We start from the raw sequence: 13,216 nt of genomic DNA, 5'->3' as shown, positions 1-13,216 counted from the left end.
CTAAGCCACTGGCAGTTGCTGCAAGAAAGAAGCACCTGAGCAAAACCAATCGGCCAGTGACTGACGATGATGATCCAGGGGAAGGACCCTCACCACCAGCTACTGGTAAAAAGCCCAAAGTTAATGAAACTGACACAGCCTCAGAAGACAATATGGAGTCCTATTCCCTGAAAGACCTTCGTGGCCTAAAGAAGGATTATACCCGGCAGCCTGATGAATCCATAATTAGTTGGTTAGTCCCTCTCTGAGATGCTGCAGGTGAGGCTACAGTTTTGGATGGTAGTGAAGCCAGGAATTTGGGATCCCTGCCACATGATCCTGTCATTGACCAAGGAATGATGAGGGGAGCTAACCCTCACAGCCTCTGGGCACGGGTCCTGGGAAGTGTTGCTCAAAGATACCTGTGTGCAGACGATCTCTATATGCAGCAAACACAGTGGAAGACCATAGAGCAAGGGATCCAATGCTTGAGGGAAATGGCAGTGGCAGAGATTGTCTTCTCAGGTGATGTAAACACTGTAAACCCAGACTTGGTACCATGCACATCTGTAATGTGGAGAAAACTTGTATGACTCGGGCCACATGAATATGCTTCTGCTCTAGCAATAATGAAGCGAGATGATGGTGAGGAGACCGTGCTGGATATGGCAAAGAAACTCCGAGCATATGCAGACGCTGTGCATGACCCGACACATGCCAGAATCGCAGCAGTTGAAACACGTCTGCAGAAGTTAGAGGATAAGATAGAGGAGAATCACAAGAAGCTCAGAGAGGAGATTAAGGAAGACCTTCTTCAAATCTCAGCAGTACAGATCAGAGGTTCTGGTGCCCAATGCAGACGCTCCCCAGATAGAGAGAGAAGGTACACCCCACGAGCTGAGCTGTGGTTCTTCCTGCGTGATTGTGGAGAAAACATGAGGAGATGGGATGAAAAACCTACTGCTGCTCTGGTACAACGGGTGCATGAACTGAAGACTCAGAGAGGAAGTTCCAAAAGGGAAGCAGCTCCAGTAGCCAGTAACTGAACTGTCATATATGATGATAATGACAATATTTTTGATGCCCTTGAAGGAACCTCCAAGACATATGTCCAGGGAAAGAAGGATAACCAGGCTTAGAGGGGCCCTGCCTCTAGCCAAGTAGAGGCTAGGGAAAACTGTGTTTTTTGGACTGTGTGGATTCATCGGCCTGGCACATCTGAACCACAAGAATACAAAGCTTTGGTCGACACTGGTGCGCAATGTACATTAATCCCATCGAGACATGTAGGGGCAGAGTCTGTTTCTATTGCCGGTGTGACAGGGGGATCCCAGGATGTCACTTTGGTGGAAGCTGAGGTGAGCCTGACTGGAAATGAGTGGAAGAAACACCCTATTGTGACTGGCCCAGAGGCCCCATGCATTTTAGGCATAGACTTCCTCCGAAGTGGCTATTTCAAGGACCCAAAGGGATTCAGATGGGCATTTGGAATAGCTGCTGTAGAGACAGAGGGTGTGAAGCAATTGAACACCTTGCCTGGACTGTCAGAAAACCCATCTGCAGTAGGACTTCTGAAGGTGGAAGAGCAACAAATGCCAATTGCCACCTCGATGGTGCACCGCTGGCAGTATCGGACTAATTGAGATGCTGTGATCCCCATCCACAAAATGATCCGTGAGCTGGAGAGCCAAGGGGTGGTCAGCAAGACCCACTCATCCTTCAACAGCCCCATCTGGCTTGTGTGTAAATCTGAAGGAGAATGGAGATTTACTGTGGACTACCGTGCATTGAATGAAGTGACTCCACCACTGAGCGCTGCTGTGCCGGACATGCTGGAACTCCAATATGAGCTAGAGTCCAAGGCAGCGAAGTGGTATGCCATTATTGACATTGCCAATGCATTTTCCCCCATTCCTCTGGCAGCAGACTGCAGGCCTCAGTTTGCTTTCACCTGGAGGGGAGTGCAGTATACCTGGAACCGATTGCCCCAGGGGTGGAAGCACAGCCCCACTATCTGCCATGGACTGATCCAGAGTGTACTAGAAAAGGGTGAGGCTCCAGAACATCTGCAATACATTGATGACATCATTGTTTGGGGGTAGATGGCAGCAGAAGTGTTTGAGAAAGGAAAGGAAATTATCCAGATTCTCCTGAAAGCCGTCATCGCCATCAAAAAGAGCAAAGTCAAGGGACCTGCTCAAGAGATCCAGTTTCTGGGAGTGAAGTGGCAAGATGGACGGCGTCAGATTCCCACTGATGTCATCAACAAGATCACAGTAATGTCCCCACCATCCAGCAAGAAGGAAACACAAGCTTTCCTAGGTGCCATAGGCTTTTGGAGAATGCACATTCCTGAGTACAGTCAGATTGTAAGCCCTCTCTACCTGGTCACCCGTAAGAAGAACAAGTTCCACTGGGGCTCTGAGCAGCAACAAGCCTTCACCCAGATCAAGCAGGAGATCGCTCATGCAGTTGCCCTTGGTCCAGTCAGGACAGGACCAAAGGTGAGGAATGTGCTCTACTCTGCAGCCGGGAACCATGGCTTGTCCTGAAGCCTTTGGCAGAAGGTGCCTGGGGAGACTCGAGGCCGACCACTTGGATTTTGGAGTCGAAGCTACAGAGGGTCTGAAGCCAACTATACCCCAACAGAGAAGGAAATTTTAGCAGCCTATGAAGGAGTCCAAGCTGCCTCAGAGGTAATAGGCACTGAAGCACAACACCTCCTGGCACCCCGACTACCAGTACTGGGGTGGATGTTCAAAGCACAGGTTCCCTCTACGCACCATGCCACCAGTGCCACATGGAGCAAATGGATTGCTCTGATCACATAGCGCGCCCATATTGGAAAACTGAATCGCCGTGGAATTCTGGAAATAATTACAAACTGGCCGGAAGGTGAAAACTTTGGTCTTGCTGATGAAGAGGAAGAAGAAGTGACACGTGCTGAAGAAGCTCCACCATACAATGAACTGCCAGCGGAAGAAATGCGCTACGCTCTTTTCACTGACGGTTCTTGTTGCATTGTGGGAATGAAACGAAAGTGGAAAGCAGCCGTATGGAGCCCCACACGGCAAGTTGCTCAAGCTACCGAAGGAGAAGTTGGATCGAGCCAACTTGCAGAGCTCAAGGCCGTTCAACTGGCCCTGGACATTGCTGAGAGAGAGAAGTGGCCAAGGCTCTACCTTTACACTGATTCATGGATGGTAGCCAATGCTCTGTGGGGATGGCTGGAGAGGTGGAAAGAAGCTAACTGGCAACGTAGAGGAAAACCGATTTGGGCTGCCGATGAGTGGAAAGACATCGCTACCAGGGTAGGGAAGCCACATGTGAAGGTCCGCCATGTAGATGCCCATGTCCCCAAGAGCAGAGCTAATGAGGAGCACCAAAACAATGAGCAGGTAGACCGGGCTGCAAAGATAGAGGTGTCAAAGATAGACCTAGATTGGGAACACAAGGGAGAGTTATTCCTAGCTCGGTGGGCCCATGATGCCTCAGGTCATCAGGGTAGAGATGCCACCTATAAGTGGGCACGAGACCCAGGGGTGGATCTAACCATGGACAGTATTTCTCAGGTTATCCATAACTGTGAGACGTATGCTGCCATCAAGCAAGCCAAGCGAGTGAAGCCCCTGTGGTATGGTGGGCGGTGGTCCAAGTACAAGTATGGCGAGGCCTGGCAGATCGACTACATCACACTGCCCCAGACATGCCAAGGCAAGCACTACGTGCTGACCATGGTAGAAGCCACCACTGGATGGCTGGAAACCTACCCTGTGTCTCATGCTACTGCCCGGAACACCATCTTGGGCCTTGAAAAGCAAGTCCTGTGGAGACATGGAACCCCTGAGCGGATTGAGTCAGACAATGGGACTCATTTCAAGAAAAGCCTTATCAACACCTGGGCTAGGGATCATGGCATTGAGTAAGTGTACCATATTCCCTACCATGCACCGGCTGCAGGGAAAGTGGAAAGGTACAATGGACTGTTGAAAACCACTTTGAAAGCATTAGGTGGGGGATCTTTCAAAAACTGGGAGCAGCATCTGGCAAAAGCCACCTGGCTAGTTAACACCCGAGGCTCTACTAACCGAGTGGGCCCTGCCCAATCTGAGCCTTTGCATAGAGTAGATGGAGACAAAGTCCCAGTGGTACATGTCAGAGGTTTGTTAGGGAAGACAGTTTGGATCAATTCTGCCTCGAGTACAGACAAACCCATTCGTGGGGTTGTCTTTGCTCAGGGACCAGGTTCCACATGGTGGATAATGCAAAGAGATGGAAGAACATGATGTGTACCTCAGGGAGATCTCGTTGTTGGGTGAGACCCACGTGTAAATATCACTGTTTGCGAAATGTTACTACCATTGTCTGTGTATAGCTGTATATTGAATGTATGATGTATGTGATTATAGAGTTAGAATATATATTAGTTTTAGTAGTAAGCTGACGATATGGGGATAAGGGGTGGAATGTCCTAGGTTGACTATATGATGCTTTTATCCCCAATCGTCTCGTTCCGTTTATGCTGAATAGTAAGACTTTAAGACTTGCTTCATGGATTGAGGGGGAGAGAGGAGGTGCGCAGTTTGTTTTCAGACACTGAACTCACTCCTACACATTCCTGCTCCTGGACTGCTTTGTCTGCGGATGAACAGACAGCGGGACAGGGTTTTTTTTTTTTGTTTTGTTTTTTTTTTGCTTTCAGTTAGTTTAGCTAGCTGAGGCAAAGAAGCTCCCTGGACTGTGCTTTTTTTCCTTTTTTCCCCTTTCTTTGGACCTGTTCACACCTGCTCTGGACTGAACAACCATAAGAGCACCAGCAGCTCGCATCGGTGGGCCGGGCCAGGCCTGGGCCAGGGCATTTCCAGCGCCAGAGGGACTGATAAGGGACTGAGTGAGCTGAACTGGAATCTGGGGAGGGGACTCTCTGAGTTTGTCATCTCCTTTGGAGCAGCAAGGGGTTTTATTGTTTAATATTGTTTAGGTTTTCTTGTTTAATAAACAGTTTTTTTCCACTTTTCTCCAAGGAGGTATTTTCTCCCGGACCGGTTGGGGGAGGGGTGGTAGAATCCGATTTCCTAGGGGGCCCTTTGGGGGTTCTCTCCCAAATTTGCCCTGAACCAGGACACCGGCCATCCTGGTGTCCCCAGCCATGTGGACTGGCTGTCACTTGCTGCTGTGGCCACCACTCCACTGGCTTGCGGCTTTTCAGAAGAAGGGGAAGAAAGCCAGGACACGTCTGTCCCCACGTGCAGGAGGCCCTTGGTGGGGGCAGGGTGGCCACAACCTGGGCACAGGATCTTTACAAGGCCGTGTGGGACAAAGTGGGACATGGGGTTCCCGGTGGGTTTTGGGAGCTATAGATGGGTGTCCAGGGGCAATGGGGGGGTCCCAGGGCTGGGGTCCCTGGGGAATGGGGGTGCTGAGGAGGGGGAGTCACTGGGGGTGGGGGTGCCATGGGAATGGGGTTCCTCAGGGCTGGGGGGACTGAGGGATGAGAGTCCCAGGGGGATGTGTGTTCCAGGGATTTGGGGTCATGGGATGGGGATGCTGGGGGAATGGGGGATCCTGTGGGAATGGGAGTTCTGGGGAAAATCAAGGTCCTGGGAAAGGAGGATTGCAGGGGATGGAATGAACAGGAGAGGGTTCCTTGGGAATGGGGTCCTGGGCCATGGAGATCCTTGGGAATGTCAGTACTGGTTTGGGGGTCCCAGACAAGGTGGGACCTAAGGAATGGGACTCCCATGGTTTGTTTCCAGGGGAATGGGAGTGCCCGGGATGGGCAGTAGCTGGATGGAGCCATTGGCCCATAGGTCCTTCTTGGGGTGCCTCAGATTTTTGTGTTACCCAGGTCCCAGCACAGCCCCACAAGGCGCCAGCAGGCTGGGGGTCCCCAGACAGATTCAAAGGGGCTCAGGATATGTGGAGTTGCTGCAGAGGTGGGAAATTCTGAGGGGGAAAAGGCCCTGCCTGTGGTGTACTGAGCCCTGCAAGAAGCACAAACCCCAAAGGGAGCCCAAGCAGTGGCTCTGTGAGGGCCTTTGATGGTTTTCCGAGCAGGGATGGCCGGAAACCCCTCCCTGCAGGGGCAGCTGAGTGGAACCAGTCCGAAAATGCAGCAATTGTTCATTTGTTCCTCTTGGTAAGGGACTGAGAGAACCACAAACTACTGCAAATCCTACAACACTCAGCTCAACAGGCTGCCTGCTTCTTCTTTAACAAAACCTGCAGCCTTTTAGAACCTTGTGGAAAGAATATTTGGGTTTAGGCTGTGGTTGCCAGACAGGAGGGAAAAGTTTGGAAATATCGAGCAGGGGCTCTGCCCGTGCATTTGGTGGAGCTGTGGGGAGTGACCCTGTCTGGATTCCAGGTGTCCCCAAAGCTGCCCCATCCCTGCCCTCCCAAACCGAGTGAAAGGCTGAGGGTTTGCCAGAATTGTGGTGTAAATTCACCAGAGGTGCTGCTGCAGACCCGAGACCTGCCAGGGTCAGGCGCTGCCTTCCTTCCTTTAGGGACCATGGGGAGCGGTCACGGGTGTTGTGTAGGGCGTGTGCCTGGCCCCGGGACACTGCTACGCTCCCTCTGGGCATTGGGATCCAACCTGCTGCCTTGGTGGCTTCTGCCTGCTGCCGGTGGTGGTGCTGGGACCGACTGGTGCCTGTGAGTTTGCAAAAGGAGAGATTTCCCCTCCTGCCTCCTGTGCAAGGCTGCCATGGCCCCTGAGGGGACAGAGCTTGACCGGGGCGCCCCCTGCTGGCCGGGAGTGCTCCCTGCAGCGCTCCCTGCTGGCCACGGTTGTAACTGTCACAAAAACCAACAGCACTGAGCGGGAGGGAAAGTTCTGGATTTGTGTTGTTGGTCCTGTTCTGGTTTATAAATTCTCCCTAAAAGAGCTGTTATTCTTTTTCCTACACTTTGGCCTGGAAGCCCCATCATCTTTAAAATTAAAAAAAGTTTTAGACATGGGTCTTCTTTCCATTCCAGTAACGTTCCCACTTTCCTTGGCAGATATTTCTCATTTAAATGAGTTGCCAAATCCTGGGTTCCAGCGTGGATGGGACAGACACCCCAAGAGAAGACACGGTCAGCGACTTGGCCACTTCATGTTCTGCCTTTTAAGCCACTTGGGCCACCAAGGCCTGTCTCCCCAGGTGGCACTTCTGGTCACGCGGCCACTAAGGAGCTGGCATTGGCAGAGTGTCACACTGTCCATAGTGTGCCATGGCTGACAGACTGATGGACAGACGGGGCCCTGTCTCACCAAAAGCAAGGCCTGACCCACCCCTGCCACACACAGCTGGTCCAAAATGTCTCCAGACATCAAACTTTTCCAGTGTCTGACACCGCACCTTGAGCCAGAGCCTGATCCCGACTTCCCCCGCAAAGGGGGAGGCTCCAGAACCCCCACAGGGCCTTTCTGACATCCTTGTGTGGGGAACACAGCAGAGGAGGGGTTTGGGACAGGGGAGAAGAGAATCCAGAGCCTCCTGGAGCCGCTTTGGCCATCAGAGCCAGGAAGGTGCAGTGCCCTGCCAGGTTCCTCTGGTGGAGGAAAACGAGCTGGGGGAAATATCTGGGGTTTGTTTCTTTTTGGTGGCTTTCCCTGGAAATCGTTCCATGTGTGACAATTTGGACTCTGAACCTTGTTGCTGTTGCTGTTGGTTTTATTCTCTCTCGTTGCCGTTTCAGGAAATTGTTCTTCTCTCAGCCCTTTGGGATCTTTGTGTCCCCACAGGGAGGGAGAGGGGCAGTTTTTAGTTGCAGCACACACACGAGTTGGTGCCCATGGGTGGGGACCCCCGTGCCCCCCAGTTTCCCCGCGTGTCCCAGCACATTCCCGTAGATGTCACCGGGTTCCCGCGGTCGCCCCTGGTGTCCCCGCAGCTCTGGGTAGGTCACCTGGGGATCCTGAAGGATGGTGGCACAGGAGGCCACTGCGAGAGACATGGGCTGTGGGATCTGGGTGGGGTGACACTCGTGGGTGTCTTGTCCCTCTGTGTGTGTCCCCACCATACTCACCCCCTGCCCTCTTGGTGACCATGACGTGGGTGTACAGCACCTCCCCCTCCTCTGGGGGGCCGGGGGAGCCGGGGAGGCCTGGAGGGAATAAAGGGGATGTGGGGGAGGGAATGGGAGGTCTTGGGGGTTGGGGTAAAAGGGGGGAGTGTGGTTTGAGCCCCATACTCACCTTTCCATCTTCTCCTTGGCAGCTGCAGAGGAAAGAGGGGAGAGGTGACTGTGGGGTCCCAGGGTCCTGATGCCTCTCAGGATTCATGAAGCCTAATGGGACCCTCAATTCCCCTGAGGACCCCCAGACATCTCTGGAGTCCCCCAGAATTCATGAATGTCCCCATAGCCCAAGAACCCAAAGCCCACCAGGGACAGAGACTCCACAAACAACCCCGCAGTCCCTGAAAGAACCCCCAAACATCCCTGCAGGAATCCCCAGCACCTCCCCAAACCCTGCAGGACCCCCAGCCAAGGTCACTGTTCTGGGGCTGTGAGTGCCAGCCTATGGCTCCCCAACTCTGGGGGCCTCTACAGCTCCCTGGGACCCCCGTCCCCCCATTGTCACCCACCCCACGGTGCCACTGGTGCCAGGCCACAATGACACCCATGAGCAGGAGCAGGAAGAAAAGGGCCCCACCGACCCCTGCGGCCACTGCAAGAAACAGAGCGGGATATATCAGGGTCACCCTGAACCCTGGGGGTCCTGCACTCCCTGGTGACACCGTGTGACACCACCTGTGACCCTGTGTCTCCATGTTTTCACCGTCAGGGCCCGCTCTGGGCTGAGTGCCCGGAACAAGCGGTGCCCGTCCTGTCCCAGCTGGTTGGTGGTCACGCACTGGTAAGTGCCCGAATGTCCCACATTGATGTCCCCGAGCTCCAGCATGGGACCCCGGGCCACCTCCTGGCCGTTGTGCAGCCAAGTGAAGGTGACAAGGGCTGAGCCCACCTGCACTGAGCAGCGCAGGGTGACGTCACCTGAACGCACCTGGTGTGACAGGGGACTGGGGGTGATGGTGGCATTGGCCACGGGCACTGTGGAGACACAGACAGGGCTGGCAGCTGGTGAGGTGGGATGGGGGTGCCGTGGGTGGGGTCACCCCCAGCCCAAGGGTGCCACTCACCCAGGACAGTGACATTCAGGGGGTCACTCTCAGCCACACTGTTCCCATCGCTGACCCAGCACCAGTACTGGCTGCTGTCATTGTCCCCAACGTACTGCAGCTCCAGGCGAGAGCTGGTGCCCAGCAGTGCCCCTGAGCCCTCCCGGTGCCAGGAGAAGGACAGGGCACCTGTCCCCTTGGCCACCGTGCAGCTCAGCACAAGTCGGTCCCCGAGTGCCATCTGTCCCCTGGGGGGCTGCTCCGACAGGGACACCCCCGAGACCGGGACCCCTTTGAGGGGACACACGAGGGATTGGGGACCCAGGAGGGGTGGGGGACATGGGAGGGGAAAGAGGAGGATTGGAGGGGAGTGGAGATGATCCCAGTGAGCAGAAGGGGACCCTGGGAGGCATGTTGGGACCTGGGGACAATGGCGAGACTCCATGGAAAGGGGGAGAGACCCAGGCAGGGATGGGGAACCAGACGAGAGACTGAGGAGACTCATGGAATGATTTGGGGTTTAGAGATGGGTGGGAGGACCCAGGGAAGGAAGAGAGACCAGAGGGTGGAGCAGGGACCTTGGAAGGGGTGGGGTATCCAGGGAGGGCTGAGGAGGACAAAGAGAGGGATGAGGGATTAGGAGGGGTAACTGGGCAGTCATGGGGGAAACCAAGAGGGACTTGGACAATTTTGGGTGACCCAGGGAGGTATAACGGGAGGGATGAAGGATTCAGGCAGTGGTGGGGAAACCCTAGAAGGATGTCAGGCTTCCCTGTCCCCATCGCTGCACTCACTGCGCACTGTCACTGTCACCCTCTTCGATGCGCTCCTCTTCGACACCAGATTGCTCACCAGGCCCTCGCAGTGGTAGCTCCCACTGTCGCTCAGCTGCAGAGGGTACAGGAACAGCTCGATGCCATCCCGGGGCTCCTCCAGTTCTGTGTCCTCATAGAAGGACACCCTGGAGACCGTGTAGTTCTGCCAGCCCCGGCAGCGCAGTGTCACCGTGTCCCCCTCCATCAGCGCCCGCACCGGCACCTGCAGCACCAGATCATCTGGGGACAGAGGGGTCCTGTCACACCCAATGGCACTGGGCCCCTCACTGGGTCACACCCAGTGCACCAGGGCTTCCCAGTTCCAGCACAGGTTCCCCGCTCTGGGATGATCTAAGATGTCATGTCCCCAGAGCAGGGGACAGGCTCTGGTCACACAGGAGGTGACCCATAGAGCAGAGCCCATCCAGAGCTCTCAGGGTCCCCGCGGGTGCCAAGCAGAGGACACCCAAAGCCCCCTCACAGTGTGAGACTGTCAGAGGGGGGTTGTGCCCTGTGTCAGGTCTGTCACATGTATAGGTGCCACTCTTGGTGACAGTGAGGCGGTCACGTCCCTCCTGTCCCAATGGCTGCCCATCCTTGTACCAGGTGGTGGCACCGACAGTCCCCGAGCCCTGGCAGGTCAGTGTTACCCCCATCCCACAGCACTGCCGGCCTCCAGAGGGGCTCCACAAGGAGCTGGGTTGTCTGGGCACCTGCGGGTGACAGGGGACACCAGCCTGCCAGGGCCAGAGTGGGGCTGGGGACAGCGGGGCGGGGCCATGGCATTCCCCAAGGACTCACCAGCAAGGCCGAGGGTCGGGGCTGGAAGGGAGAAGGGACAGGGCTGGGTGGAGTGGCACTGTGAGGACAGCAGCACGGGGACACAGGGTGTGGGGCTGTCCACAAACTGTCCCTGTGGGGACAGCAGGTCTTGTGGGAATGTGTGTCTGGGTGGTCCCTAAGAGATTTGGATGGTCAGGGGGACATGTCTGTGTCACGGTCACCTGTGCACCACATCCCTGTGGCTCAGACGTCTTGGGAACCACCCAGGGCTGAGGCACAACATCGGGACACGGTGGACACCCCGGGCTCGAGGACACCACTCACACAGCCCATGCTGGCCCAGGTCACCCTCATCAGCTCATGATCCCATCCCCATGGCCACATCCTCACTGTTCTTGTTCCCTTCTGTCCCTCCAGCCCAGTTCCCTTGTCCTTATCCCCAGAGCTACCTGAGCCTAAAGGTGCCAGTCCTCACATTCCTGTCCCCACATCCCCATCCCCAAATTCCTGCCTCCTGTTCCTCTCCCCAAAGACACCCTACATCAGTCACAGTCCCTCCAAGGTCCACTGTGGGTAACACGGACTGGCACTGCTGGCATTGGGGACCTCAGGGGACCCCGCAGCCTCCCTGTGCCCCCTCCCCTCCCTATCCCTGGGTGTCAGGCCTGTGCCTGGGGCACTCACCCCACAGGAGCAATGCCACCTTCCTGTCCATCCCGGTGTCCCCAGCCATGTGCACTGGCTGTCACTCACTGCTGTGGCCACCGCTGCCCTGGCTGGCAGCTCTTTGGATGAAGGGGAAGGAAGCGAGGTCACACCTGTCCCCACGTGTAGGTGGCCCTTGGTGGGGGCAGGGTGGGCACAAGCTGGGCACAGGATGGGGACAAGATGGGTGAGTCTGGGGACATGGTGGGACATGGGGGTTCCCAGGAGTGGAGGGCTCAGGGGATGTGGGGAACCAAGACTGTGTGTTCAGGAGAATTGGGGTCATGGGGAATTTGGGCTCCATGTCTTGGGAGATTCAGGGATGGGTGTGCTGTGGGAACATGGTCCCCAGGGATTTGGGGTCTAGGGATGTAGGTGCCAGGGTTGGGGGTGCAGGGGGAAAAAGGGGTCCCTCGGGAATAGGGGTGCTGGGGGAAGGAGCAGCCCATGGGATGGGATCAAGGCAATGGTGGTGCTGGGCAGTGGCAGTCCTGGGATGGGGGTCCCCAGGGAGGAGAGACTAAGGCAATGGGGGTCCCATGGTTGGGGTGCCAGGGGAATGGGCGTGCTAGGGATGGGCAGTGGCTGGGTGGGCAGTGGCTCTCATCTCCTTCCCTGGGTGCTTGAGATTTTGTGTGACCCAGGGCTTAGCACAGCCCCCCTGGGGTGCCCATTTCCTGGCCAGGCATCATCTGGGGGTTCTGGGTAGCTCTGCCTCTGTGCCCTCCCCCTGTCCTGGACTTTTTGTCTCTTTATTTATCTTTTTCCTTTTTTTCCTCACATTTGTGCCATGTCCCCTCACCCCCAGTTCCTGGCTCAGCAATTCCGGGGAGCACCTGACCTGGGAAGGGGTTGGGGGGACCAAGGGGAGGGGAAAAATGGGGAGTAGGGGGTGCAGGGAAGGGTGGGGAGGCTGTGGGGGATGGAGGTGTGGGGCTGTGCCCCCTCAACACTTTCACTTTCTTTTTCCTGGACAAGAAGTAAGAGGCCATCTGTGCTGAGAGTCAGATGGGAAAGGGGGGCAGTTCTGTCCTGGGGGGGGGCACATCCAGGGGAATCCTGTCACGGGGGGGATCCTTTACCAGGGGGTGGCGCTTCTGGAAATGTCCCTGCACATTCCTGATGGGGTGCCTGTCCCAGGGGTGGCACATCCTGGGGACCCTGTCAATGCAAGGGTGGGCCCAGCGATTGCCCAGCCCCACTGCACAGGGATGGCCATTGCCCAGCCCTGCTCTGGACAGCCCCAGGTGGCACCCAGGACCTCAGTGTCCCCCCTGCCCCCTTGGCTTTGATTCTGGCAGCTTTAGAGCTGCTGCAAAGGTGAGAATTCTGTGGGGGGAAAACGTCCTGTCTGTGGTTTGCTCAGCCCTGCAAGAAGCACAAACCCCAAAGGGAGCCCAAGCAGTGGCTCTGGGAGGGCCTTTGATGGTTTTCAGAGCAGGGCTGGCTGGAAACCCCCCCTGCAGGGGCAGCTGTGAGGGAACCAGTCCGGAAATGCAGTAATTGATCATTTTGTTCCCCTTGGTAAGGGACTGAGAGAGCCCCAGCACTACTGCAAATCCCGCAAAAATCTGCTCAACAGCCTGACCTGGACCCTACTCCACCTCCCTGCCTTGCCATGGATGGACAGTGGCTGGATGCCCCGCACCCACCACAGCCGCTCTCTCACTGCCCTCCACACCTGGATGGGGAGAGAAAATTGAACAAAGGGTTCCTGGGTTGAGACAAGGAGCAGGAGAGATCACTCATCAAATCCTGTCATGGATAAACCTGCCTCGGATTTAGAGATATGAATTGAATTTATTGCTGACAAAATCAGAGCAG

The 13,216-nt window shown here is 55.8% G+C and overlaps 1 protein-coding gene across 1 annotated transcript; it reads right to left on the bottom strand.

Annotated features, from left to right (window-relative positions):
• Positions 1-11,402, bottom strand: LOC132340112 (Fc receptor-like protein 2). Its single transcript, XM_059870908.1, is given in 11 exon segments — positions 1-18; positions 7,810-7,910; positions 7,996-8,073; positions 8,165-8,186; positions 8,750-9,021; positions 9,111-9,380; positions 9,884-10,144; positions 10,386-10,557; positions 10,559-10,617; positions 10,706-10,726; positions 11,372-11,402. Coding segments are annotated over 11 exon segments (1,305 nt in total).
• Between the last annotated feature and the right edge of the window lie 1,814 nt (positions 11,403-13,216).

Source organism: Haemorhous mexicanus, chromosome 31 (genome assembly GCF_027477595.1).
Source record: "Haemorhous mexicanus isolate bHaeMex1 chromosome 31, bHaeMex1.pri, whole genome shotgun sequence".
Classification (NCBI taxonomy): Eukaryota; Metazoa; Chordata; class Aves; order Passeriformes; family Fringillidae; genus Haemorhous; species Haemorhous mexicanus.
This window is presented reverse-complemented; position numbering and strand designations above follow the sequence as displayed.